Source organism: Pristis pectinata, chromosome 7 (genome assembly GCF_009764475.1).
Source record: "Pristis pectinata isolate sPriPec2 chromosome 7, sPriPec2.1.pri, whole genome shotgun sequence".
Taxonomy (NCBI): Eukaryota; Metazoa; Chordata; class Chondrichthyes; order Rhinopristiformes; family Pristidae; genus Pristis; species Pristis pectinata.
The window spans coordinates 6,712,463-6,737,361 of record NC_067411.1 but is presented as its reverse complement, the minus strand read 5'-3'; the positions used below and the strand labels follow the sequence as shown (position 1 = coordinate 6,737,361).

The following is a 24,899-nucleotide window of genomic DNA, read 5'->3' as shown; positions in this document are numbered from 1 at the left end:
ACCAGTGTCATTCCTTTTCTCTTGGTTTCCACCTTAGCACAGGCATTCATTTTGTTCCCTCCTCATTCTCGGCAACTTAAAACATGTTTGTTTGCTAACCTGCCTGGCTCTGTTGAAAGGTCCGTGACCCAAAGCATTAACTGTTCTTCCTCTCCACAGATACTTTCTGACCTGCCAAACATTTCTAGCAGTTTCTTTTTCTTAATTTGGCTATTTTCTCTTACTTTCCCAGCACGTACTTCCTCCTTATTATCACCACACCCTCTAAAACCACAGATCAAGATAGGTTAGACTTTGCTTCATGTACCTCTTGTGGTTGAGATACTTGCAGGAGGTGCATGAAATGCAATACCTTACCTTCCATTTGATTGTTTGCATTTACAGGAGTTAAGCTAGTAAAATATCCCAAGTTTCCTCCATTCGCTACTTAACAACTACTTCATTTATAGGACTTAACCAAGTTAAATACTCAAAGCTGCTTCACAAGAGTGTCTTCAGTGAAAAGGCGACATTGCAGCCAAGAAGATGCTGGGAATAGGCAGCAAAATATCTTTAGCAAAAGGAGGAAATGTTCAGCCAAGACAGGGAGAAAATTCCAGAGTTCAGAGCCAAGCCGTTTGAAACTATGTGGGACAAAGGAACTATTTTGGCAGGAGGCAATGAACACAAGACAAGAGAACTGGGTTAGTGTGGGTGTCTAATCGTTATCATGTTGATCAACTCCTTCAACACCTTCCCAAACTAACCTCTCCCACCCACCCAACTCATCTGATCTCCAATCTGCTTCTTGCCCTTCAGCAATCTGGAACGGCCAACTGGCCTACTGTTGGCAGCTTAGGTTTATCCAACCGCTATGCTCCACGATTGGCAGCTATTATAGGCCAGGGGACGTACCATCACCCACCTTCCCCCTGCCCGCAACTCTCATGGTGAAAGCACGAAGGCAGCACAAAAACAGGAAGGAAATGTGACTGGCTGCAGGCAACAGAGTCAAGTTAGGTACAGAGGACTGAAATAGGTCTTCCACCACTGGCAGGCACAAGGGCTGCACATGCACAAATTATATCTTGATCAAGGCATCTTCATTTCCAGCTAGACCCACAACCTCTCCCAAGGAGGACAAGGGCAGCAGGCATGTGAGCATCACCCTGCACGTACCCTTCTGTTGTGCCAAAGTTTAGCAGGATTTTTCGCAGATCCGATAGAAATAAGCCTTGCACACAGCAATAAAATGTGTTGTGTGCAGCACTGCAAGTTACAACAAGTGGTACTCATCTCCGAAGCGCGCCCGAGCCCGTTTAACTGCAGCGCCCCATTCCAATCGGTCCACAGCGTCAGTCACGACCTAACCTGTGGTGAGCCCAAATCCAGGAGACGTCACCACCGGTGTGCTCACTCTTTTATACCCTGGTCACTTCTCTCTGCCCCCTACCTGGGTTGACCCATTGTCCAGGTCGACCCATCACGTGACCATTGCTTCAGGCACTGCAGGCTCACGTCTGCAGAGACAATACCTTGGTTACCTAGCACCCAGGTCACCCTTCCCCCACGCACACATTTGATCCCAGCAATTGTTCCTTGCGCTCTCTGGCCGACATTTCAGGATTTTTACTACACCTTCTAAGATATACAATATTCAGACTTTATATTCAGACTCCGTTCTGGTCTTCTCATTATAGGAAGGATGTGGAAGCCATAGAAAGAGTGAAGAAGAGATTTACAAGGACGTTGCCTGGATGGGGGAGCATGCCTTATGAAAACAGGTTGAGCGAACTCGGCCTTTCCTCCTTGGAGCGATGGAGGATGAGAGGTGACCTGATAAGAGGTGTATAAGATGATGAGAGGCATTGATCCTGTGGATAGTCAGAGGTTTTTTCCCAGGGCTGAAATGGTTGCTACAAGAGGACACAGGTTTAAGGTGCTGGGCAGTAGGTACAGAGATGTCAGGGGTACGTTTTTTACTCAGAGAGTGGTGAGTGCGTGGAATGGGCTGCCGGCAACGGTGGCGGATATGATAAGGTCACTTAAGTGACTTTTGGATAGGTACATGAAGCTTAGAAAAATAGAGGGCTATGGGTAAGCCTAGTAATTTCTACAGTAGGGACATGTTCGGCACAACTTTGTGGGCCAAAGGGCCTTTATTGTGCTGTAGGTTTTCTACGTTCTATTTTTTTTGTTCTTTCTTCATCACCGCTGAACCAAAACTACCACGGAAGTACTTCACAGCTACCTACGAGGACAATTATAAATGAGCATTTTAATTGATGGCCTGCCAGAGATAAGCACGAGGCATGTGAAACATAAATATTTAGCTGAACAAAAAGGTGGACTGTATCCAATGTAAGCCACATTCAAGTGGAATGGAACCTGTAGAGAGATGGACACAGCCCGGTCCATCACAGGCTCATCCCTTCCTTCCACTCAGTCCATCTTCATGGTGTGTTGCATCAGGAAGGCTAATACTATCCAGGACACCTGCCATCTTGGCCATCCCCTTTTCTCTCTCCTACTTCCAGGAGAGGATACAGGAGCTTGAAAGCCTAGACAACCTGACTCAAGAACACCTACTTCCCCACTGCTGTCAGACTTCTGAACCAATCACCTCTTTCAACACACACAAAATACTGGAGGAACTCAGCAGGTCAGGCAGCATCTATGGAGGGAAATATACAGATGACACTTCAGGTCAAGACCCTTCATCAGGACTGGAAAGGAAAACGGCAGGGTGAGGAGCAGAATTGGGAGGTGATAGGTGAGTCCAGGTGAGGGGGATGGGGTGGTGTGTGTGTGTGGGGGTGGGGGTGGGGGTGGGTGGCGATGCATGAAAGGGAGTGACAAAAGAAGCTGAGAGGTGATAGGTGGAAGGGCTGAAGGAGGAATCCAGTAGGAGAGGACAATGGTCCATGGAAAAAAGGGAAGGAGGTGGGGAATAGATGGGCAGATCATGAGGGAGGGAAGGCTCAGGAATGAGGGAAAAACAAAGTGGGGGAGGGCAAAAGAAAAAAAAGAGAAAGAAGGGGGAGGGAAGAGGGGAGGGTTACTGGAAGTTAGAGAAATCGATGTTGAGGCCGTCAGGTTGGACACTAGCAAGGCAAAATACAAGGTCCTCCAACCAGCATCTGACCTCAACGTGGCAGTAGACATCCCCTTACCCGTTGGTGCTGCCGCCACATTCTCCAACCCTTAATTCTACCTCTTTCCGTTATTGTCACCAGCATTTCTTTTTGCACTACTACTTCGCACCACTCCATTGTTCTGCTGTATTTATTATTACCATGTATACTGTTTACTGTGAGCTTCACGCAAGCAAAGGATTTCATTGTACCCTGGTGTATATTGCAATAAAGTGATGTGATCTGAAACTAATCTGATGTGATGTTCCCATGCAAAATTAACTAAACACCCCAATCACACAGTTTTGATCATCAAGGTTAAAACTTCACTTTGAAATTTCTTTTGCTGTCCTCACATATATTAGCAGGACAATAAGTTCACATTTTCAATATACTTCAGACTCTGAGATTGTACCCAAGAGAAAAGCAAGCTATTTACTGTTGGATGAAGCATCAGCCATGAGATGGCCAAAAAGTCTAGCAAGCTCCACATAATCCTGAATTAGAATTGGTGTTCTTTTTGTCACGTACTGAGGTACAGTGAAAAATTTCTCTTGCATACTGTTCATACAGATCAATTCATTGCACAGTGCATTGAGGTGGTACAAGTAAAATACAGAATGCAGAGTAAAGTGTCACAGCTGCAGAGAAAGTGCAGTGCAAGTAGACAATAAGATGCAATGTCATATCAGGGCCAGTTTATAAACTCAAGTCTATAACAACACACACACACACCAGGATTCTGGGAAAGGGAAAACAGGGTGCTCCACGTTCTTGTATTATGACCCATTCAGCATTTCAGAATGTCCTGCTACCTGCAATGGGCTGTGGAGAAAGAACAGGGGAAAAACTGGGACTAACTGGACAGCTTGTTCATATAGATAGGGCTGAAAGGCCTCCTGTAATGGAAACACTCAGTTGGGGAGTCAGCACATGTAGAAAGGGGAAGAGTTGATGCTTCAGCTCAATGCCCTTCCTTCAGTTGAACAGTGCTTGAACTGAGAGATTAATTCTTTCCTTCCCCTTCTCTACAGAGATGCCACAAGGCCCCACTTGGTATTTCTGTTCTATTTCAGTGAATTAGTTTATTAGTATAGTTCCTCCAGCATTTTGTGTGTGTTGCTACAAGTACACTTTCTTTTTTGGATTGGAAATGACCTGGAATTAGCATCTTATGTCAGCAATTTTTTTTGCCCAAGTCACGAGCTGTGGACTTTGCCTGCAAGGGAAGTGAAATTTCACTGTTTAATGCATCCTTACACTTAAACCTTTCCACAAAGATTTTCACTCCTCCCCCTTTGAATAATTCTACAATTAGTGGGTGGATAGATCATATTTGAAGTCACTTTTCTGCAACAAGACATCGTTAAAAGGCCCATCGCATTGCTGTTTGACACCCAAAGTTACTGAAACCTTCCGTGACAACACCCCCCACCCAACACATGCACAGTGAGAAAACAATCCAATAGTTCATTGTTAGCTTTCATAAAAGATAGATCTTTGGTGAAATTTCCTGTAAGGCAGGAAGTTCACCTTGTATCGTTTTTCTAATCGAGCCACTCTGAAAAGACAGAGGTTATATTGACAGGTTTTGAGAAACACTATACACATTTGCATTATCTTCTAATAAAATAGTTATGAAGAAAACAAGATAATTTTATAAAAAGTTGTTTAATTTCTAAAACTAAAAGGAACATAAGGAATTGAATATGGTCAAATGACTTCTAAAGACCAGTAATACTTCCTGACGCAATCTCAAACCACATTAAATTTCATTTCTGAACTTCTCAAACTTAATTTACAGAATCTAATTATACAGAAAATTGCAATAAAATTCCTCTTAGCAAACAAAAGGGAGGCTTTCATTGACTTACTGCCTTTCATCAGGTCCCAAGATGCTATACACCTAATTGAGGGGGCTCACTGTTGTAACATCAGAAAAGCGGAAATCAATTTGCAACCAGTAAGTTCATCAACTCTATGAAAAGTCATTGCTCAGAAATACTAACTGCTTTTCTTTCTACTGTCGCTACTTGAGCCGCCAGCATTTTCTAATTTTCAGATTTTACTTTTGTATCGTAGGGCCTTGAAAATCATCTGGTACATGAACCAGCAACCACACTCTGTGTAGCAGGAACTTCTAATTCACTTTTGAGCTTAGGCTACCAGTTTTTAAGAAATTATTTTGGGAATCCTTCTATAGCAGAGGAACAAATACTGGACAAAGGAATAAATGCAAGACACAATTATATAAGTGTAAAGAAAGATCTATGGCACTCTCATCTGAGCAACTCTTCACTAAAAGATTGGGTCCATTTTCTTCCACTGTGAACACACACAATATAAATTATGGAAAAAGTGTGCTTTTAAGGGGAATCTTAAATTGGAGATAGGATTATGGAGGGTCTTCCAGAGCTCAGGTCCCAGACGACTGAATTCCATCAATAGCAGAGGGGGTGAAAAGTCAACAAGGCTAGAACTGGAGGAAGGCAGAGATCAAGAGTTTTAAAGTTCACAAGGATTACAGGGACACAGGAAGTGGACAAGCCAATTGGAAAGATTTGAAAATAAGAGTTTTAAAATCATGGTGCTTCCGGGCCAGGAGAAATGGATAAAGAGATTGATGGTTAGAATTTGACAAACAAGTTCATCGAGAATAGAACGAGGAATGTTGACTAAGATATCCATCACATAACCTGTCTCCTGCAAATCAAATCTACGAAGATCTTGCACCCGTGTTCCAAGACAGAAGCAGAACACCACGTGCTCTAAAGTCGGCAACTGCTTACCAATGACCTGCCGCAGCTCCTCACACTGACTGATATGCGGTAACCGTAGCATCTCCCGCCATTTTTTACTCCGGCCCTTCCTCTTCCCTCCACCACCTGCAAGGAACAGAAGTCATTTACAGCAATTCTCAAATCATTTCAAAAGCAACTAACCAGTATGGCAGATTTGTGGTTAGACTACTTCAGAGGACTGCTTCATTGGTTACAAGTTCAAATTTCACTTCAGCATTTGGGTCACTGATATTCTAGGAAATTGGTAATTGGCTTATTATTGTCACATGTACTGAGGTACAGTGAAAAACTGTTTTGCATGCATCCATACAGATCATTTCATCACATCAGTACATTGAGGTAGTACAAGGGAAAAACAATAACAGAATGCAGAATTAAGTGTTACAGTTACAGAGAAAGTGCAGTGTGGATAGACAATAAGGTGCAATGTCATGTCGAGGTAGATTGTGAGGTCAAGAGTCCATCTTATCGTATGAGGGAACCATTCAATAGTCTTATAACAGTGGGATTGAAGTTGTCCTTGAGCCTGATGGTACATACTTTCAGGCTTTTATATCTTCTGCCCGATGGGAGAGGTGAGAAGAGAGAATGTCCAGGGTGGGTGAGGTCTTTGATTATGTTGGCTGCTTTACTAAGGCAGCAAGAAGTGTAGACAGGGTACACGGAGGGGAGGCTGGAATACAAACCCACAATCTGTATTGGTAATCTACTCGTTTCATGAATGTTGCTAAAAAGCCATCTGCTTATGTAATGTTCTTCAAGGAAGGAAATCTACTGTGCTAACCTGGTCTGGCCTACATGCATGCCCAGACCCACCAATGAGATTGATTCTTAACTGCCCTCTGAAGTAGCAAGACAGTCAGGCAATTAGTGATGGACAGTAAAACTGGCCTCAGCAGCAACATCTGCATCCAATTAATGCATGTATAAAATAAAAAGATTTGTAATGCTTTCAAAAATACCTGAAGATTTGTATTTAATTTGAAATATTTCATACACAGCCTTAGGAGTTATTGGGTACGCAAAAATCTGGAAGCGAGATAAAACTAAACTTCAAATTTACATTTTGCTTCTTCATTTGCAAGAGACCAAGTAACAAACTAAGATGAGCCATTTCTGTAACACACACATGCCTGTTCCCATAAAAACCTGCTCCAAATGTAGCTCCATAAAAACCACCAGCTCAAATGTACCAGTTCCCATTTCAAGCAGAACCCTAAATATTGCAGCCCTTGTTATTTCTTTACAACCCAGTCCTTTTTTTTAAACAAGTGACTTTACTAATGAATCAATACTAAACGTTTACCTTCTACTGAGATTCCATAAAATAAAATGGCATACAAGTCAATTGGTAAACACTGTAGGGGACAGAGTTTTATGAAGGAAGGAGGTGGAGTAGAGTGGAAGATCTTCAGTGTGGCTCCAATTACTGCCATTAGTTGATCTCAAGCACAGACAAGTGCTGTGTTGCCATTGACATTCTGTACTCCTGGGTCAAGAGGCTCTCACCTGTATCCCACACACCCCTCCCAACTGCTAGAAAGACATCACAGGAGATTTTAGTCACCGATATCTCCTCAAAAAGGAGTGTGGGACCTGAACAAAGGACCGGAAATGCAGCCACAGAACATCACGCACTGTACTTTCAGGAGAGAAATCAGCAAATTGCGTTGGAGGTAGAGGACCCCCACCGCACCACCCCCCCCCCCCCCATCTTCTAGGATCAATAGCAGTGTGCCCTATGATGGAAGGTGGCTTTGCTTTCAGTGCACTTGGGTGCTAATCCATGCTAATGATAGAATTGATGTGGTAGGGGAGATGGATGAGTGGTGACAGGAATTGAAAGAGATACTTCTCCAGTTTTCTACTCTTTGTGCAAGAAGCAACAATCACATTCAAAGCATTCCACCAGACTCCAAATCTACTGGGACAGTACAACCAACTGGTAACCAGCTTTGGAGAAACTAATATTTCAGCCCTGTACAAAAGATTTCTGCGCTTTTTTTGGATTTGTCCTCATAAAAAGGGAAGAGTTGACAGAGGAGAAAAATGAGGCAACTCCCAAACACTGCAATGGTCAAGGAGACACCCTCGAGCAAGATAATTCTCCAGAACTGTGTTCCAACATTAACATACAGAAACAAAACTGGGATTCAGAATTGCAGAATTCTTACAACACAGGAAGAAGCCATTTTGCCCATTGATTCTATCTTGCTACTCATCACGCAACCCAGTCAGCCCATTCACCCACTCTTTCCCCCATAGCCCTGCAAATTTCCCCATGTCCCTCAAGTATCATCCTGAAAGTCTGGATTGATTCTGCTTCCAGCACCCTTGCACATTGCAAGTTCACGATGGCAACTACCACCTGCATTAAAACTTTTTTTTTCCCCTATCTTGTCCTGTGAATTTTGTTTTAAATCTGAGCCCCTCTGATTCTTGAACATCTGCTAATGAATAGCTTCCCTCTACCAAGCCTCCTCCACACTTTTGTCACCGGAACAGGAAGTTTCACAAGAGAAGTGGATGTGTCCTGGGAACGGACAAAACCGGCCAGGCTATGAGGAAAGTCCTGGAAAAGTAAATGAGAATGCAAGGGTTAATGTTGTTCAGCTGCTGTGGCCTAACCATGGCGTGACTATAGTTGAGATGCATGATGTCCAGGTGCCTTGTGTAAATCAAAGAAGTAGTTAGTTAAGGAGTATCCTATCTTTGCTAGCTGTTTGCGATAAGCGGTTATCCTTGGCGCCTGGAGCTGTGACTTCAGATTGTAGCATGATGCTCAGTTACAGAGTGCTCAAAGATAAGTAACAGATAATAAAGAGTAAATCATTATAATTAAGCAAAAAAATAAATCGTTAGAGATAGCTTGGTATGTGAAACTTAGCACATAGGCTTCTTTGTTTTAAAGTATAAAAGGAGGGATGTGAATCTCTGAGTGGGGATCAATACAGAGCTCGGGTTACACTGTTTAGTCCTCTGTATCCCTCACTCCCGCTAGCGAAAGAAAAATAAAGCGCTTGTTGTACGCTCCTTGTTTCTGTTTGCTTTATTACAGCGCAGATCGACTTTCACAGTCCAGGAAGGGGGACAAATCAGAAACCTCTTCCTGAACGTTGGGGGAAAACTTGGGCTGAGTGGCCTCTGTGTATCTGGTATTATTCGACAGGCACCACCCAATCAGCTGGGAAGTGCAAGAGAATAAGAAAATAATCACCAGCTTTCAACACCAACTTGAAAGCTAGCATCTCAGTTTTACAGTGTGTTTACTGACAAACCACAGACAGGGTGCAGTGAGAGCAGAGGTACGAATTGGGGATCACAAGGACTGTCACAGGCAACAGCGTGCAGTCACTCAAATTCAACCCACCAATTCATTAGCAGCCAAGTTCCTGGGATGAAGGAATAGTCTTAAGAAAAGATCGAGCTGGAGTCTAGAAAAAAAAATATGAGGGGGAATCTTCATGGTGTTACCGTCATGGGACAATCAGAACTGAGGAAGTACAATTTAAGAGGTCACCCAGTTGAGAACCTTTCGAATTTCATCCTCAAAAGCCGTGGGAGCTGTTATTAAATATATGCTCAAGGCCAAGAGTTAAACTTTTAGTCTGCAGGTAAGTCAAAAGGATTGAGGACCAGTCAGCAAAGCAGAATCGAGGCCATGATCCAATAAGCCATGATCTTATTGAATGATTCCCACACCACCAGGTTCAAGAACAGCTACTTCCTTTCAACCATTTGGTTCTTGAACAAATCTGCACAGCCCTAATCACAACCTCAGTATTGCAACACTATGACCATTTTGCACTACAATGGACATTATTTGTTCCAACTGTATTCTCTCTTGCATAATTTTTGTATAATATTTATATTTTTGTTGTGAATGTTGTTTATCTGATGCTATGTGCCTGTGCTGCTGCTGCAAGTTTTTCATTGCACCATGCATACATGTACTTGTGTATGTGACAATAAACTCAACTTTGGCAGGTCTGGCCCACTCCGGCCCCATTTATGCTCTTGCATTATGGTTGACATCTTAATTCTATTTATCTGCCTTTCATTTTACTCTTAATGATCATGCCAAATGAAAAAAAATACATTTTCAAGATCTTTGATTGGGCCTCATTCAAAAAAGGGTTAGGGAAGTGGAGGTGAAGAGATCCAGATTTTCCACTACCCTGACAAAAAAATTGGGAGTATGGAGAAACTGCTGAATGGTGGAATTTCATTCCTCAGGTAAGCTTGGCTGGAAACCAAACACCAAAATTCTTTATCAAGTATTCTGCTCAAATAGAAAATTGATTGCTGGACTGATTGCTAACTATCAGACAGGAACTCTCAAAAGTTGATTGGGAGAGACTTTTTGCAGACTTCAGGGCCAGCATGTTTTGGTGAAGGGCAAGGCTGGTAAGATTTGGGAACCTTGGCTGATGAGGGAGATTGAAGGTCAGGTCGGGAAAAAGGAGGCATATGTCAGGTATAGGCAGCTGGGATCAAGAAATCCCATGAAGAGTATCAGGGATGTAGGAGTACACTTGAGGAAATTAGGAGGGGGAAATCAGAGGCTATGATATGTTCCTGGCAGACAAGATAAAGCAGAATCCAAAAAGATTCTACAGGTATAAGCTAGGGAGAGAGTAGGTTCACTTAAGGATCAATGTGGGACATACATAGTGAATGGCAGGGGCCTGGGAGTGTTGCTGAATAGAGAAACCTAGGGGTAGAAGCACAGGTAATGCCCAAGTTCAGGTAAAGGAAACTCACCCTGACAGAATTCACAGATAACTACCCAAAGATCTGAGATACAGGATAAAATTCACTCTCAAAGAATTTGTGAAAAATAGTAAATAAACAATATTTTTTTCAACTCTCATCTCTTGATGCATGCGCAAGGTGACACAGCTGTGTGTTATGGGGAAATCACAATATGGACATTTTCTAGAACGCAATCACCCCGTACATAGTTCCCCAAGGGTAGCAACACAGGTTGACAGGATGTAGGAAGGCAAGTGTGCCATCGGCTGAGGCACCAAGTACAAGAGTTAGGACATCATGTTACAGTTGTACAAAATGGTGGTTAGGCGGCACTTGGGAGGACTGTGCGCAGTTCTGGTCATCACACTACAGGAAGGATGTGATTAAGCTAGAGAGGGTGCAGAAAAGATTTAAAAGGATGTTGCCTGTACTGAAGGGCTTGAGTTACAAGGAGAGATTGGACGCACTGGGTCTGTTTTCCCTGGAGCAAATGCCAAGAGGAGATATGTTGGAGGTATATCAAATCATGGCAGGCATAAATAGGATAGATAGCCAGACTCTGTTTCCCATGGTAGAGGTGTCTAAAACCAGAGGGCACAGGTTTAAGGTGAGAGGAAGGAAGTTTAAAGAGGATTCAAGAGGTAACTGAGCAGCCAGAGGAGGTTGTGGAGGCAGAAACAGTACTAACATTTAAGAGGCATCCGGGCAGGTACTTGACTAAGGTAATGAAGGATAAGGAATTAATGCAGGCAAGTGGAATTAGTATAGTTAGGCATGGTGGTCGGCAATCGAAGTGGTGGGCCGAAGGGCCCGTTTCCATGCTGTACAACTCTGTGACTGCACTAGGTTAGATGTCAAATTACAATTAAACCGTTCCCCAGTATAGAGGAGGAACAGTGAGGAAGTCGGAATCATACAGGACAAAAGGCCATTCGCCCCATTCAAAGAGCCATCTAGGAATAATGGGCCAAATGGACTCCTTTTACACTACGCTTCTTGCTGCCACGGTAAAGCAGCCAACATAATCAAAGACACCACCCACCCTGGACATTCTCTCTTCTCCCCCCTCATGTTGGGCAGAAGCCTGAAAGCCAGGTTCAAGGACAGTTTCTATCCCACTGTTATAAGACTATTGAATACTATGGACCACTAGTACGATAAAGTGGACTCTTGACCTCACAATCTACCTCGTTATGGCCTTGCATCTTATTGTCTGCACTGCACTTTCTCTGTAACTGTAACACCTTATTCTGCATTGTTATTGTTTTCCCTTATACTACCTCAATGCACTGTTGTATGAATTGATCTGTATGGATGGCATGCAAAACAAAGTTTTTCACTGTACCTCAGTACGTGATAATAATAAACCAATTTATCATTTATTATCTGGGTCTGGAGAAACCAAACGCCTAATGGTAGACGTAATTCCTTCCAGGAAATCCTTGCAAAGCAAAACCTCCCGCCAACAATCAGGATGGCTCTGTACAAGTGATCTGGAGATTTTCTTTAGTTGCGTGGACTTGTTTTCTTTCTGCATGGTGAGGTGGGCTTGGGGGAAGGGGTGTGGTTGTTATACACCATTTCCCAAACTCTGAAAAGGTTCCAGATACACCACACCACAGTAGTGTAGTGATAGTGTTATCAGGCTAACAGCTAGAGTTCTAGACCATTGATCTAGTCATCTGAATTCAAATCCTGCCATGGTGCTGCTAAATTTAAATTCATGTAACTAAAATCTGGAATTTTACCAAGATTAGTTTCAATAATGGTAGCCTTAAAACTATTGCATCGTTGTAAAACCCATGTGTAGGGGAAGGAAATCTGACATCTTACCCAAATGAGTCAAATGTAGCTCCAGACCTACCAATGTGCAAGCCAGCGTGGACAACAAGTGCCAGCAACATCCACACCCCATGAATGAGTAAACTAAAGAAAACTCCAGCCCTGCTAAGTCAATACCCTGTGAAGCCCTATCCAACACTACAGCGGGAACACCACAACAAGGTCTTCGGAGCAATCAGGAGTAGGCAATAGATGCCAACCTCAGTAGCAAATGCCCATATCCTGATAGAAAGGCACACAAGCAAGTGGCATCTCCACAGGGAAAGAATGTGCAATCTACATCAAACAAACGGAAACACTCTCCAACCTGGTCCTCTCTTGCTTGGCTTAAAGACTTAAGTACATTGCTGTCCAGGAAGGGAGGCCAATTCTAATAGCTTTTCGGCAGTGTCTCCCTGTGGAATTATAACATTACAGAAATGATCACATTGCCAAAGCATTTCATTGGCTCCAAAGCGCTTTGGGACATCCTGAGGCGCCGCGAAAATGCTAGTTTCTATATCTAAATAACATCTGTTCAAAAGGCAATTACTCTTCTACTAATATTCCACTTTAAGCCCTCCTGTAAGAACTTGCACAGACATTTCACACGCCCAGCACCAATTAGGTGCTTCCTACTTTCTCCCTCCTAGCAAACCATGACCTAAACAGGACAAAGTTTAAAGCATTCTTAACCAAAAATAGAAAATAGCAATTAAACCAACTGAGTTGAAATTGATAATTAAATTAACAAGGTCACAAAGATACCTCTTTTTCTAGAATATAGATTCAAAAAGCAGGAAAGCTGCAGTGAACTTTAGAATCTTGATTAGACGATACTTTGAATACCACGCTCAATCTGGCTGCCAATTATCAACTGGCATCCAGATTGACCTGTAAACAACATAATTCCAAAAGTGTGTTCACCAAATAACTACACCCTTTGTATAAAGAATTAATCCTAATCACGGTAGTGCAGCAGTTAGCATAATGCTTTACAGCGCCAGTGACCCGGGTTCAATTCCGGCCGCTGTCTGTAAGGAGTTTGTACGCTCTCCCCGTGTCTGCGTGGGTTTCCTCCGGGTGCTCCGATTTCCTCCCACATTCCAAAGACATACGGGTTAGGAAGTTGTGGGCGTGCTATGTTGGCACCGGAAGTGTGGCGACACTTGCGGGCTGCCCCCAGAACGCTATGCAAAAAGATGCATTTTATGGGCAGGCACGGTAGTGTAGCAGTTAGTGTAATGTTATTACAGCGCCGGCAACCTGGGTTCAATTCCCACCAATGTCTGTAAGGAGTTTGTATGTTCTCCCCATGTGTCTGCGTGGGTTGCCGCCGGGTGCTCCGGTTTCCTCCCACATTCCAAAGATGCACGGGTTAGGAAGTTGTGGGCGTGCTATGTTGGCGCTGGAAGCGTGGTGATACTCGCGGGCTGCCCCCAGAACACTCTACGCAAAAGATGCATCTCACTGTTTTGATATACATGTGACTAATAAAGATATCTTAGATACCTTAATCAACAACATTCCAGTTATGTAGCACTATTAACACCTAGTGGGGAACACTCCTTGAAAGGATTCAGAACATGGGAAGAGGTTGTCAGATGGACTTAGGAAAAGATTCAAGGACGTGTTCGAAACTTCCTTCAAGAAATGTAACAGCCCCATCGACTCATGGGAATCGCTGGCCCATGAACACTCAAAGTGGAGGAAGAATGTGCAGAATGGTATTGAGGCCATGCAAAGGTCCTGCATATGCCATAGCGCACAACCTCACCAACGCCCCATCAGCTTGCCCCATCCACACGGGAGTTTGCAGTCCCACTTGACTTCACCGGCCGCCTCAGAACCCACAAAAGCAGACTAGAGGTCATCCTCAATCCCGAGGCACTGCTGGAGGAAGAGAAGATTTGGCCAGATAACCGAAAATATGGATAGATTTTTTTTTTGAAGACGAGTTATTGTACTCAGAAAAGTTAGAGGGAGAGCCTCACACAGCTGGTTCCAGAGCTAAGGGCCTCAGCAGGCAAAGACAACTACAAATGGTGGATCAATTAAATTTGGGGATTTCATTCCCAAAAAAAACCAGGCTGCAATTTTCTAAATTATCCTCTCGCCTGACAAAAGACACTAAAAAGAAGCAAGTGAGTTCTACTCTATGTCCTGGGACAGGTTTTACAGATTGTTTGGTTGTATGGGTAAGCCTAGTAATTTCTAAGGTAGGGACATGTTTGGCACAACTTCGTGAGCCAAAGGGCCTGAATTGTGCTGTAGGTTTTCTATGTTTCTATGGTTAACACATTGCTGCTTGTGGGATCTCGGTGCTTATGCTACATTTCGTCCATTAGAACAATCACTATGTTGCACAGGTTGCAAAGAGCTTGGAAACACGGAGTTCACGAAGGGATTTGTATTAATTGTCAGTTTCTTTATTCCTTAACATGATGTTTGCAGAATTTAATTGCTTGGTCATTGCTGGTGCACAATATCCTTCCTTTCTTTCTCCTCCTCTCTCCCCCACCCCCCCTTGCCATTTCACTCTTTCATGTTGTTCATTGGAGCTTTTCTGGTTACTGTAGATGACAAGTGCCGTTTTTATGCCCATTGCAAACGCAGAATGAGCCCTGGCTCCCTCTGACCACTTCACTTTCTCTCCTTTGTCAGTGCAGCTCATCTTTAAACTTTACTTGTGCGCATCGTGTCCAGCTCGAGTTTGCACATAAGAAATGTGATCGGGACTGTTTCAACATGACTGGTTTTACTGGTTTATGTGTCTCAACTGATTTATGGGTATTCTCAAGAACGTGCTCAGAGAGGAAATATTACAGAAGCAACTAGGGTTGAACAAGTAACAGAACATTACAGGAAATAGGTTCACTGACCTCACACAATGAGTCAGTCATACAGCACAGAAACAGACCCTTCAACCCATGCCAATGTGCCTTCTGTGTGCTTGTGATGCTGTTGCAAGTAGGTTTTTCATTGCACCTCTGCATCCATGTACTTGTGCATATGACAACAAACTCGACTTTGAACTTTCATACCCATTTATAGCAATCCCAATTACCAGCACTTGGTCCATAGGCTTCATGTGCTCATCCAGATACTTAAACATTGTGACAGTCTCTGCCTCCACCATCCACTCAGACAGCGTATTCCAGATCCCAACAAGTCCCGGTTGAAAAAGTTTTTCCTCTGATCCCCTCTAAACCTCTTGCCCCTCATCTTAAACGTCTGCTGTGCAGGAAAAGCTTCCTGCTAACTATCCTATGTCCCTCAGTCTTGTGGAGCTCATTCAGGTCACCCCTCAGCCTTCTCCACTCCAAGGAAAGCAAACCCAACCTATCCAACCGCTCCCCATAACTGAAACACTCCATCGCAGGTGTTGGATTCAACTGTTTTTAAGTAGTTTTTAACATGTATAGTATTTAATAGATCTCAAGTGGCTGCACAAGGAATGGCCACTTACTAGCTTATTGGTTCGTCCATCAGGTGAATATGTGTTTTTTCATTGGTTTGTTTGGCCACAAGTATCTAATAGGTTTCCTGATTGGACTATCGTTAGCTAAGGAGTACCTCTTATCTCAGGTATAAAAGGTGTCAGTTTTTGTTAATCTCTCTTGCTCTCTTCCCTCCCCTCACCTGCAGCACCTCCCCCCACCCCCCGGCCTGAGCTCATCTTTAGTTCCTTTTGTCTCGGCTCATCTCCCAGTAGTAAAGCTAGTGCCATGCGCTCCGTGACTGTTTCTTTGTTCTAAACTTTTCCAATAAAACTTTGTGAAGCACCAAGTTGTTTTCAACTCATTCCTGGACTCCTGAAAGAACCTGTGGATTCGAAAATAACCAGGTCCCACACAGGCAACGTCCTGGTGAACAGCATAGACCCAATGGACCAAATGACATCCTTCTGTGCACTGAGAAACATGATAACCTCCTCTGCACTCTTTCCAGTGCAATCACTTCCTTCTTATAGTGTGGTGACTAAAAGTGCAAATATTGCTCCACCTACATAGCCTAAGGTTTCATAAAGTTGTCTTAAAACCTCTCTGCTTTATATTCTACGCCTTGACTAATGAAGGGAAGTATCCCATACGCCTTCCCCACCAACCTGTCTGCCTCTGCTTCCAACTCCAGGATTCTTTGGACTTGTACACTGAAGTCCCTCTTGTTCCTCAACATTCCCTAGTGACCTACCATTCATTGTGTACATCTTGTACCCTTAGTTTCTGCCATCCAAAAGTGAATCACCATGCACTTATGATTAAATGCCATCTGCCATTACTCTGCCCAATTGATCAGTATCATTATGTAGCCTACAACTATCCTCCTCACAATCAACACCACCATCGATTTTTTGTCATCTCTGAACTTACTAATCATACCTCCTACATTCATATCTAAAATCATTAATGCATCTCTGCTACTCCCCAGCAACACTCAGCATGATTAACTGAATTTCAGCGAAATACCTACAAATCATTTAAAGTGCAGGAACAAGTCATCATGCCCAACTGGTCTATGACAGTGTGAGCTCGAACACAAACCTCCTCTCACTTTACTCCTAATCCCACAAAAATAATCAACCTCATCATTACTTAACAGAAATGCATCAATTCTATTTGCTTCAACCTTTGTGATAGCAATGACAACATTCTAACCATAGATTGGTTAAAGTTTTTCCTGAATTCCGCAAGAGATTAGTGACCCTATGACTCCTACTTTGATTGCTCCGTTATGCATTCAAATGTTAGGTTTCATCCACCTCCATAACCTCAGCCCCCTCTCCCACTCCACCATTATTCCAAAACAAAATTTATCGTTGAAGAGGCTAGAAATAAAATACTGTGACAGTGTGAGTAACTGCTGCAAAAATATTTTGGTACATCGATGCAGGAAATCAAGTGGAAGGTAATCTTGCTCAATTCATTGACCTATAATATTCAGGTCAGGAAAAAAAGCGCACGGCACCTCTGCGTTACACTGCATTTCAGATAAAGGACCTTGCGACAACACAAGATCATGAGAAGCAGAATAAAAATGCTTTGTATGCAAAACAAATGTAAATGTGGTTTTTCTGGCTTATAAGTTGGCATCTGATTCACTGCAGGGACCAGGAAGATCCCTAGATACAAATGATAGTTTGTCTGTGACAGTTATCTCAACTAACAAGTGGCATTGCAACTGATGTCAATGGCCAATGGGGTGTAAATGAGACATCTATATAACCTCAGGATGTCTTAAGGGCTTTATGTCAAATGAAGTAGTTTTGTAATGACAGAAACACAGCCAATTGGTGCCCACAAATAGAAACGTGATAACTAGATCAATGAAAGTCAAACCAGTACAGGACTTATACTATGAATGGTAGGGCACTAGGGAGTGTAATGGAACAGAGGGACCTAGAAGTGCATAGTTCGTTGAAAGCAGCGTCACAAGTAGACAGGGAGGTCAAAAAGGCGTTTAGCATGCTGGTCTTCATCAGTCAGGGCATTGAGTATAGGAGTTGGGACATTATGTTGCAGTTGTACAAGTTGCTCGTGAGGCCACACTTGCAGTACTGTGTACAGTTTTGGTCACCCTATCAGAGGAAAGACGTGGTTACACTGGAAAGAGCGCAGAAAAGATTCACGAGGATGTTGCCAGGACGAGGGCCTGAGTTCGAGGGAGAGGTTGGCCAGGCTAGGTCTTTATTCCTTGGATTGTAGGAGAATAGGGAGGCAACCTTATAGAAATGTTTAAAATTATGAGAGACATAGATAAAGTAGATGGCAAGTCTTTTCCCCAGGGTAGGGGAGTCTGAAACTAGTGGGTACGTTTAAGGTGAGAGGGAAAAGATTAGAGGGACCTGAGGGACAACTTTTTCATGCAGAGGGTAGTGAGTCATAGAGCACTACAGCACAGAAACAGGTCCTTCAGCCCATCTAGTCCATGCCAGCCTGGTTTTCTGCCTAGTTCCATCTACCTGCACCTGGACCATATCCCTCCATACCTCTCTCATTCATGGACCTATCCAAACTTCTTAAATATTACAATTGACCCGCATCCACCACTTCCGCTGGCAGCTCGTTCCACACTCGTTGCCTCTCAGATTCCCCTTAAATATTTCACCTTTCACCCTAAACCTATGCCCTCGAGTTCTAGTCTCACCCAACCCGAGGGGGAAAAAGCCTGCATGCATTCACCCTATCTATAACCCTCAATTTTGTATACTTCTATAAGATCTCCCCTCATTCTCCTGCTCTCCAAAGAATAAAGTTCTAACCTATTCAACCCATCCCTGTAACTCAGGTCCTCAAGTCCTGACAATATAAATTTTCTCTGCACTCTTTCAAGCTTATTGATATCTTTCCTGTAGGTAGGTAACCAGAACTGCACACAATATTCTAAATTTGGCCTCACCAACATCTTACACAATTTCAACATAACATCCCAACTCCTGTACTCAAATGCCCTGATTTATGAAGGCCAATATGCCAAAAGCTCTCTTTACAACCCTATCTACCTGCGATGCCACTTTCAAGGAACTATGGATCTGTATTCCCAGGTCCCTTTGTTCTACCGCACACCTCAGTGCCCTACCATTCACTGTGTTAGTCTTACCCTGGTTTGTCCTCCCAAAGTGCATCACCTCACACTTGTCTGCATTAAATTCCATCTGCCATCTTTCAGCTCATTTTCCCAGCTGGTCCAGATCACCTTGCAACCTTTAACAGCCTTTCTCACTGTCCACTACGCCCCCAATCTTGGTGTCATCTGCAAATTTGCTGATCTAGTTTACCACACTATCATCCAAATCATTAATATAGATGATAAACAATAACGGACCCAGCACCGATCCCTGTGACACACCACTAGTCACTGGCCTCCAATCAGAGAGACAACCATCTACTGCAACTCCCTGGCTTCTCCCACTAAGCCAACGTTGAATCCAGTTGACTACTTCATCCTAAATGCCAAGTGACTTAACCTTCTGGAGTAGCCTCCCACGCGGGACTTTGTCAAAGGCCTTGCTAAAGTCCAGGTAGATAACATCTGCCACTTTCCCTTCATCAACCTTCCTGGTAACCTCCTCGAAAAACTCTATTAGATTGGTTAGACAAGACCTGCCATGCACAAAAGCCATGTTGACTATCCCTAATCAGGCCCTGTCTATCCAAATACTGATATATCCTGTCCCTCAGAATACCCTCCAATAATTTACCCACGACTGACATCAGGCTCACTGGCCTATAGTTTCCTGGGTTATTCTTAAAGCCTTTCTTAAACAACATGAGCTATCCTCCAGCACCTCACCCGTGGCTAAGGACATTTTAAATATCTCTGCCAGAGCCCCTTGCATTTTCTGAGGGGACACCTCGTCAGGCCCTGGGGATTTATCCACCCTAATTCGCCTCAAGACAGCAAGCACCTTCTCTTCCGTAATCCGGATACAGTCCATAACCTCACTACTCCTTTTCTTTTTACATCGGTACGTGGAGGGGCGGAGCTTAAAGGTTTATGGACCAAACACAGGAAATTGTGTGGGCACCATGGTCAGCATGGACTGGTTGGGCCAAAGGGCCTGTATCCATGCTGTATTGCTCTATGATTTTAGAATATTTTCTTTTGAAAAGGCCAACAGATTATAAATATCAGAATTAGATTAATATCACTGACTTGTATGATGTTTGTTGTTCTGCAACAGCAGTACAGTGCAAAGACATAGAAAAAAAAACATATTTAATAAATAAATAGTGCAGAACAAAGGAATAACGAGGAAGTGTTCATGGACCATTCAGAAATCTGATGGCAGAGAAGACAGCGTTTCTGAATTGTTGAGTGTGGGTCTTCAGGCTCCTGTACCTCCTCCCCAATGGTAGTAACGAGAGGAGGGCATGTCCCAGGTGGTGAAGGTCCTTAGTGATGGATGCCACCTTCTTGATGTCCTCGATGGCAGGTGATGGAGCTGGAAAACCACCTGTGCTTATTTTACATGCAAGGGTAAATGAAGTTACCCAGAAAGGTGATGTGGGGGGGAAAAATGAATCCATGCCACAGGTCAGTTGCAAACTGAAGATGAGGATGTATCTCATTATAACACAGGTGAAAAAGTCTAGAAAAACTAGCCTACACATCCCATCCACAGTTTGTTTTTGCATGAACAGCCAATTTACTGACAGCAACATGATTATGACCTGTAAATCCTTTTTAATGTTGTTGGCTCGGACACAAGGGAGAACTCACCAGCTGCTCTTCTGCATATTACATTTCAATCAGAGTGGGCATACAGGTCTTCCCCAGGTTACGAACTCCCAGCTTGCGGACACCCTGTACATACGAGCGTTTGGGAGACCAGGAGGGACGGATGGGGACAGACTTACCAGCTGCCGCGGGGCTGCAGGCATCTTCTGCCGGGTGGGAACAGGGTATTTCCACGTGCCTTCTCTCCCCCACCCCACACCGAGCTGGGAACGCTGAGCAGACGCGCTCACCGAGTCAGCGAGGCCGGCTGGCGGCCACACTTCCCGCGCCTGCGCGCTCTCCAGTCACAGCTGTTTCTGTGACCCTCTCCCACACACTTGTTGTTCATTTTCGACTTACAAATAGTTCTCAGTTCTCGATAACCCTGTCATCACCTGGGGACAGTCTGTACTCAACTTTGTTTTAGTCTCTGAAAGACAGCAGCTCCAACAACATAGAACAAAAGAGTCAGAGTCATACAGCATTGAAGCAGGCCATTCAGCCCATCACATCCATGCTGCCCTTTGCACCAACCTTCACACTAATCCCACTTACCCACATTAGGTCCATACCCATTCGGTTCTTGAACCAACTGGCAAAACCCTGAACACTATAGTTTAGCAACACTTATGACCACTTTGCAGTAAAATGGACTTTTTTTTGTTCTAAATTGTGTCTTTCGTAAAAATCGTGTTTAATTTATGTTTTTCTTGTGAATGCTGCTTATCTGATGCTATGTGCCTGTGATGCTGCTGCAAGTAAGTTTGTCATTACACCTGTACACACATGTACTTGTGCATGTGATAATAAATTCAACTTTGACCTTTTATGTCCTGGTTGTTCAAGATGATTATTGCTTATACGTTAGAATTGAAAGCACCATGTAGGACAAGATGAATACACTGCCTTTCTGACTCAAAGCAAGAAGGATGCCCACTAAGCCACAGTTTGGATGGAGTCTTGATATCAGTGCTCACTATCAGGGCACTCATGTCATGGCCACTTGAGCAAGATACCAAGAGGCAGGCCAGTACCCAAAAAATATCCATACCAGCAAACATAGACTTACAATCCACAGAATGAACAGGTCTGGGAGAAGCACCCATAGAGTAAAACATGAAAATACTTGCAATAAGGGTTTTAATTTGCATTACAGGAGTTCAAGAGGAGATAGTCTTATGCAACTGCACTGCCAACCAAGCTCTCTGCAGTTGTGTTGAGGAGGTCCTGTCTCTCAAATTAAATTGAGTTTCCTTGGAGGAAGTTATAATGAAGATTGATGAGGGTGGAGGAGTGGATGTTATCTACATGGACTTCAGTAGAGCATTTGACAAGGTCTGTTATGGTAGGCTAGTCCAGAAGATTAAATGACACAGGATCCACGGTGCATTGGTAAATTGGATCCAAAATTGGCTTGGTCATAGGAGACGGTAGTGGTACACGGGTGTTTTTCTGATTGGAGGTCTGTGATTAGCGGTGTTCCGCAAGGATTAGTACTGAGATCTCTGTTTGCAATATATACTGATGATTTGGATGTAAATGTCGTTGCCCTGATTAGCAAGATCACATGAAAATTGATGGAGTTGTGAAAAGCAAGGAAGGTGTCAAAGGATACAGCAGGATATAGATCAAGTGGAAATTTTAAAACAGAAAAATGACAGTCGGAGGTTAATCCGGGCAAGTACGACGATGCATTTTGGGAGGTCAAATTCAAGAAGTATACAGTAAATGGCAGGATGCTTAGGAACATTGACGTACAGAAGGGTCTTGGGGTTCATGTCCAAAGATCTATGAAAGTGGCAATGCAAGTGGATAGGGTGATAAGGCAGCATCCGGCATGCTTGCCTTCACTGGTCAGGGCATTGAGTATAAAAGCTGGGAAGTCATGTTGCAGTTATATAAAACTTTGGTTGGACCACGTTTGGATCAGATTAGGATGGATGTGGAGGCTTTGGAGAGGGTGCAAAAAGAGATTCACCAGGGCTAGAGAATATCAGCTATAAAGGAGAGTTTACTCTGAAGCGTTGGAGGCTGGTGGGGGACAACCTGACCAAAGTATATAAAATTATGAGAGTCATAGATAGGGTAGATGGTCAGCCTTTTTCCCTGGATGGAAATGTCAAATACTAGAGAGCATAGCTGTAAGAGGGAGAAGCTAAATGAGATTTACAAAGCAATTTTGTTTTGCACAGAGAGCGGTAGGTGACTGGAACACACTGCCAGGGGATGTGGCAATAGCAACATTTAAGCAGCATGAAATAGAGGAATATGGACCACATGCAGGCAGATGGGATCAGTTTAGATTGACATCATGGTCGACACAGACATCCTGGGCCCAAGGTCCTGTTCTTTACTGTTCTATACAAGTATATCAAGTATTCTGCTCAAGGCTGCAACGCGGAAAAGAATCTTATGAAATAACCCAACGCTCTGAAGCAAGGCATTACGCCATACAGACTGAAAAGGATCGAAGTTCCATTCTTAATCATATTGAGTTAGCCAATGGCCCAGCAACACAACCTTACAATAAACCTTTGCACGGTAAATGGGAGGGGAAAGATGAGCAAGGGGTTAAAAGAATAATCAAGCAGGATCTTGCTGCCCCACAGCTCCTAGTGATGGCCACTGCAACCATAGAGGTCAGGTGAAAATAGAACAGACTACACACCAAGACCCTCAAGGTCAGATATTTTGGTCAGCGTCCAAAAATTCGGCAATACCAAGTGGATTCAGGGAAGAAGGTTTTCCGGATGGCAGCTGCACCCATGCATTCTGTACAAAATGGTATCAAGAAGTATGTAGTACACTGTCCAGAATGAGATTTATGATGACTTACACCCAGTGTATGCAAAGCTCATTGCTCGTTAATCACACAAACTGGCTCAGTCAGTAAATATTAACATAACATTATTTCAAACAGAGGAGAATTTAACCAACATAGCTGTAAGAATGAGCCATGAATGGAGCAGGGGAAAGAGTTACAGCAGGATTATTACATTCTTGAGATATTACCATCCCCTTCTTTCTTGCTTTGCAGAGACACTTTATCTTTCTTTGGCCTCTCCCAGTTTGTGGACGAAATGCAGTCATGAAGGCTCCAGGCTGAACTTATCATAGTGTGATTACAACCAATACACAAGCAGGAGGCAGGGAGAGTACACCAATAGCAGCTCAAATACCGATTTTGAGCAGATACTTCCAAATGTTTCAGTTATTCTCGATAATTGCTCTGCACTCAATCCCAAATACTAATATTTGTTACGACATAGCAGCCATTCAGCCCATCAAGTCTATGCCAGCTGCCTGGAGAGCAAGCCCATCAAGCCCAATCCCCCTCTCCTTATTTCCCTGCAACTTGATTCTCTCTCCCATTTGATTCTCTTTAGTACTTATCTACACTGAAGGGTAATTTACAGCAGCCATTTGGTACGTGGGAGGAAACAGGAGCACCCAGCAGAAACCCAAATTGTCTCAAGGGAGAACATGCAAATTCCATACAGACAGCACCCGAGGTCAGGTTTAACCTGGGTCACGAGATGTGCGAGGAGGCAGCACTACCCTCTACACCACCGCTGCACAGCAGTTGGTGCTCTGTCCCTTCATTTTATCCACTCTATGCCACTTAAATATTCCATATTCCCCCAATGATGTTCAGATGGGAATCCAGATCGACAGCTTGAATCTAGGCTTCATTCCAGGACGTGCCCCCTTCTCGTTACTACTATCAGGGAGGTGGTACAGGAGCCCAAAGACCCACACTCAATGATTCAGAAACAGCTTCTCCCTCCCCGCCATATGATTTCTGAACAGTTCATGAACACTACCTGATTATTCCTTTTTTTCCCTGCACTATTTACTTTTGTAATTTATAGTAATTGTATGTATTTGTGCTGTACTGCTGTCATCTAAGTGATAATAAATCTGATTCTGATATTTCCTAATGTAACAGCCCATTCAACCCATCAAATCAATGCTGGCTGTCAAAGAATTCCCATTAATCCCACTCCCCAAATATTTCCTTGCCAGCTATTCCCTCTCATGCCATCAACTCCAGCCTGCTTCTCCTACGACCCACCTACACTGGTGTTAGAGAAGCCAATTAACCCACCAACCAGCAGGTATTTGAAGTGGGAGGAAACTGGAGCACCCGGGAAAAACCACTGCAGTCAAAGGGAGAACGTGTAAACCC

The 24,899-nt window shown here is 43.5% G+C and overlaps 1 protein-coding gene across 1 annotated transcript in view; it reads right to left on the bottom strand.

Annotated features, from left to right (window-relative positions):
* grk4 (G protein-coupled receptor kinase 4) overlaps positions 1-24,899 on the bottom strand; it is a 128,327-nt gene that overhangs the window by 88,570 nt on the left and 14,858 nt on the right. The window contains exon 2 of the mRNA XM_052019362.1: positions 5,903-5,998. Coding sequence (XP_051875322.1) covers positions 5,903-5,998 — 96 coding nt within the window. The remainder of the gene's footprint in view (positions 1-5,902; positions 5,999-24,899) is intronic.